This window comes from Etheostoma cragini, chromosome 19, assembly GCF_013103735.1.
Source record: "Etheostoma cragini isolate CJK2018 chromosome 19, CSU_Ecrag_1.0, whole genome shotgun sequence".
In the NCBI taxonomy this organism is placed as follows: Eukaryota; Metazoa; Chordata; class Actinopteri; order Perciformes; family Percidae; genus Etheostoma; species Etheostoma cragini.
Genome location: NC_048425.1, coordinates 1,106,420 through 1,110,903, shown reverse-complemented (window position 1 = coordinate 1,110,903; position 4,484 = coordinate 1,106,420). Strand labels below are relative to the sequence as shown.

The 4,484-nt window shown below is 45.6% G+C and overlaps 1 protein-coding gene and 1 long non-coding RNA gene across 2 annotated transcripts in view; one reads left to right on the top strand and one right to left on the bottom strand.

Moving 5' to 3' along the window:
• Positions 1-3,645, top strand: part of LOC117935176 (mucin-5AC-like) — a gene marked incomplete at its 3' end in the record, with an annotated part of 5,792 nt that extends 2,147 nt beyond the window's left edge. The window contains exons 2-3 of the mRNA XM_034857315.1: positions 624-956; positions 1,831-3,645. Coding sequence (XP_034713206.1) covers positions 624-956; positions 1,831-3,645 — 2,148 coding nt within the window. The remainder of the gene's footprint in view (positions 1-623; positions 957-1,830) is intronic.
• Positions 3,646-3,932: 287 nt separating this feature from the next.
• The window catches only part of LOC117962062, an 839-nt gene continuing 287 nt past the window's right edge, over positions 3,933-4,484 (bottom strand). Inside the window, exons 2-3 of the long non-coding RNA XR_004660559.1 lie at positions 4,413-4,440; positions 3,933-4,184 (exon numbers count right to left, since the gene is read on the bottom strand). This is a non-coding gene — a long non-coding RNA (uncharacterized LOC117962062). The remainder of the gene's footprint in view (positions 4,185-4,412; positions 4,441-4,484) is intronic.

Genomic DNA, 4,484 nt, shown 5'->3' with positions numbered 1-4,484 from the left:
CCCTGAGCGGGTGGGGGGGTACGGTGCCTTGCTCAACAGCACCTGGCAGTGCCCAGGAGGTGAAGTGGCATCTCTCCAACCACCAATCCACACTCCGTACTTTTTGGTCCGTACGGGGATACGGGGACCAATATCCCCAGTAATATTACTGTTGCTTCATTCATTTGACGGTCCAGTCGTAGAGACTGAGGGCCAGATGTCCTGCTGTATTAGTTTTGCAACGTGCCTGTAAAAGCACGGCGAGGTATGTACAGACAGGCTGCACTGAGGTAAACATGCAGACTGCCTGTCTTGGGAACTGAAAATGGCAAGTTGCACATTTCTGTATCATGCATATGGATTCATGGGTTTACCATAAAGAGACGGGAGGGGAAGCGTAAAGTGTGCCTAATTATGCATTCCGGGGTATGTACAAAAAACACCTGTGACTCTATTTTGCAGTGAAAATTCTCCGCCTATTAAAAGCAGGTGTAAACCAGGTGCTTCGGGGCTTTTAAGAAACCATTCGGGTCCCCAGAAGCCACCTCCCGGTGTTCCTGTCCCTCTACATGTGCCCTGTCATTCCTGTTACCTATGCTATTTAACTGGTTACACTAACTCTAATGTGTAATTCTGTGTCCCAGTACGTGATGACTTCCCTGGAGGGAGGGCATCTCCTGCCCCTCGCTGCCTTCCTCTTCCTGTCCATCGTTCCCATGGTAACTGAAGTGGTGAACTCAACGTCAGACTGTGGCGAGTTTCTTCTTCATGATACGTCGCCATGGGTCCCGGGCATTTTGGAGAACGGCAGCATTGTGGGCCCGGAGAGATACAAAATCATTTGCCAGACTTACGAGAACCAGAGACGGTTTTTGACGCTCTACAACACCCAGAACAGGATCCCAGTATTTTCTGCTTACAAGTACAGAGGAAAACGAGAAGGAACACACAGACCTCCTTGGAAGATAGAGCCACAGGTATGTTTTTCTCTCTTTAACGAAAATACAATATTAACCAGTCCCTCCAGGATTTCGCGATGTTGCGATTGTGCAAATTCAACCAATCCTTTTGACTCTGGTGCGACTCGAAATTTTGACCCATCATTACAACTTTTTCAGTTTCCCTGGCTGCTGTTTCAATCCTGTCGGCTTTGCTCAGTTCCCCCACGACGCGCACACACATGGTGGATGTAGGAAAAACGGAAATGAGACGTATAGGATGACCTGAGGAATGTGTGTGAAAGAGCAACACACACACACACACACACACATCCCAGGATAGGAAACTAACAATGAAAAGATCAACAAACACACACACATTAAATTATTTTTGGTCTTAAATCCACCAGGCATTTTCATATTAGACCAACACTTGCACCATCCTCAGCCCAGAGTAGTTTTGTTCTCCCCAAAACAAAAACTTTACAAAAAAATGTCTGTCTCTTGTAACTTCATTGCAACGAACATACAAAAATTATTGCAATTTTTTACAAAAGCTCCTGCAACATCAGGCATTTTGGGCTGCAACAATCTCAAGAAAAGCAGTGAAACCCTGGAGGGACTGGTTAATGAAACTCTGATCAGTGCTGATCCCTAGGATTACCTCTCACAGCTGTTTTTTATCAATTACACATTGTATTTTTCTACAGAAAATGTCAAATAACAAATGTTAATTTCCCGTTTAAAAATGATTAATAACATACAAATAACTGGGATTTACTAAATCAGATAACTGTGGTTTGGGTTACTTTGGGAATCAAAATAAATCTGCAACTAAATAACTTACTCGTATTGTATTGGTATGAGACAATAAACTACCAAAATCACTGACGGAGCCTTCCATCTTTTGCAGCTTGAAGACACCATCAACATGTGGGATGGCAAAACATACCACAACCAGGCCACTGATGAGGATTATAAAAACAATAAGAGAGGCTATAACAGGGGCCATTTATTTCCAAGTTCTTATGCATTCAATGCAAATGAACAGATCTCAACGTTCACCCTGACGAACATCGTTCCACAAGCAAAGTCTTTCAACGGGGGCAGCTGGGAAAAAATGGAGACGTGCACCAAATGCATCATGGAAAAGTTCTGCATCAACAGTAATGATGCCAAAGAAGCCTTTTTAGTGACCGGGGCAAAGCCCAGCAAGGACAACACACTTAAAGACAGGGTTAATATTCCTTCCATGCTCTGGTCAGCGTTCTGCTGCTACAGTAAGAACAAGAAGAAGTGGCTGGCGAGCGCACACTGGGGCGTCAATGTTGACACTCAACCTGAGTATCTCCAGACAAAGACTTTGGCTGAACTCCAGGAAACACTAAGCACAGGGAACTCAAGATTTGGGATGTTTCCCAGGACCCAGTGTCCTCTCCACACCACTGTTGCTGAGCTTTACTTAGAAGTTGATCAAAACTGCAAATGTCCACCCCAAGCGTCAACCACATCGGCCCCTCCTACTACAACAACTACAAAGAAAAAAGGTAATTCAGAAAATGGCGAAGGACCAGAAATAGAAGGAAGTGTTGGTGGTGTTCTCGTTGGAATAGCTGTTGTTATCTGTGTAGTAGGTGTTATCGGTGTAATAGTTGGTGGTGCTGTCCATGGTGGGGTTGATCGAACAGGTCCTACCACGTCTCACACTGACATTAGAACATCTGCTCCTTGTTTTTCTACATCTGATTATACCTCCACCACAACTAGCTTCCTCACAACTACTGGTACTCCAAGTAGTACCACAATACCTACAACTACAGACACACAAACAACTACCTTTACATTAACAACCACTGCTCCACCTATAACAACTCTCCCATCAACTATAACGTATCCAACTATTAAACCCCAAACTAACTCAACTTCCCAGACATCAACATCCTTCGTTACGGCAACCTCTGAACCCCAAACTAACACCTCTGACCAGACATCAACTGCCTTCATTACGGCAACTTCTGAACCCCAAACTAACACCTCCTACCAGACATCAACTGCCTTTATTCCGGCAACTTCTGAACCCCAAACTAACACCTCCTACCAGACATCAACTGCCTTTATTCCGGCAACTTCTGAACCCCAAACTAACACCTCCTACCAGACATCAACGGCCTTTATTCCGGCAACTTCTGAACCCCAAACTAACACCTCCGACCTGACATCAACTGCCTTTATTCCGGCAACTTCTGAACCTCAAACTAACACCTCTGACCAGACATCAACTGCCTTTATTCCGGCAACTTCTGAACCTCAAACTAACACCCCCGACCAGACATCAACATCCTTCATTACGGCAACCTCTGAACCCCAAACTCACACATCCTACCAGACATCAACATCCTTCGTTACTGCAACTTCTGAACCCCAAACTAACACCTCCTACCAGACATCAACGGCCTTTATTCCGGCAACTTCTGAACCCCAAACTAACACCTCCGACCTGACATCAACGGCCTTTATTCCGGCAACTTCTGAACCCCAAACTAACACCTCTGACCAGACATCAACTGCCTTTATTCCGGCAACTTCTGAACCTCAAACTAACACCTCCGACCAGACATCAACGGCCTTTATTCTGGCAACTTCTGAAGCCCAAACTAACACCCCCGACCAGACATCAACATCCTTCGTTACGGCAACCTCTGAACCCCAAACTAACACCTCTGACCTGACATCAACTGCCTTCATTACGGCAACCTCTGAACCCCAAACTCACACATCCTACCAGACATCAACTGCCTTTATTCTGGCAACTTCTGAAGCCCAAACTAACACCTCCTACCAGACATCAACTGCCTTTATTCTGGCAACTTCTGAAGCCCAAACTAAAACCTCTGACCAGACATCAACTGCCTTTATTCCGGCAACTTCTGAACCCCAAACTAACACCTCCGACCAGACATCAACGGCCTTCGTTACTGCAACTTCTGATACCCAAACTAACACCTCCTACCAGACATCAACGGCCTTTATTCCGGCAACTTCTGAACCCCAAACTAACACCTCCGACCTGACATCAACTGCCTTTATTCCGGCAACTTCTGAACCCCAAACTAACACCTCCGACCTGACATCAACGGCCTTTATTCTGGCAACTTCTGAACCCCAAACTAACACCTCCTACCAGACATCAACTGCCTTTATTCTGGCAACTTCTGAACCCCAAACTAACACCCCCGACCAGACATCAACATCCTTCGTTACGGCAACCTCTGAACCCCAAACTAACACCTCTGACCTGACATCAACTGCCTTCATTACGGCAACCTCTGAACCCCAAACTCACACATCCTACCAGACATCAACTGCCTTTATTCTGGCAACTTCTGAAGCCCAAACTAACACCTCCTACCAGACATCAACTGCCTTTATTCTGGCAACTTCTGAACCCCAAACTAAAACCTCTGACCAGACATCAACTGCCTTTATTGTGGCAACTTCTGAACCCCAAACTAACACCTCCAACCTGACATCAACGGCCTTTATTCTGGCAACTTCTGAACCCCAAAC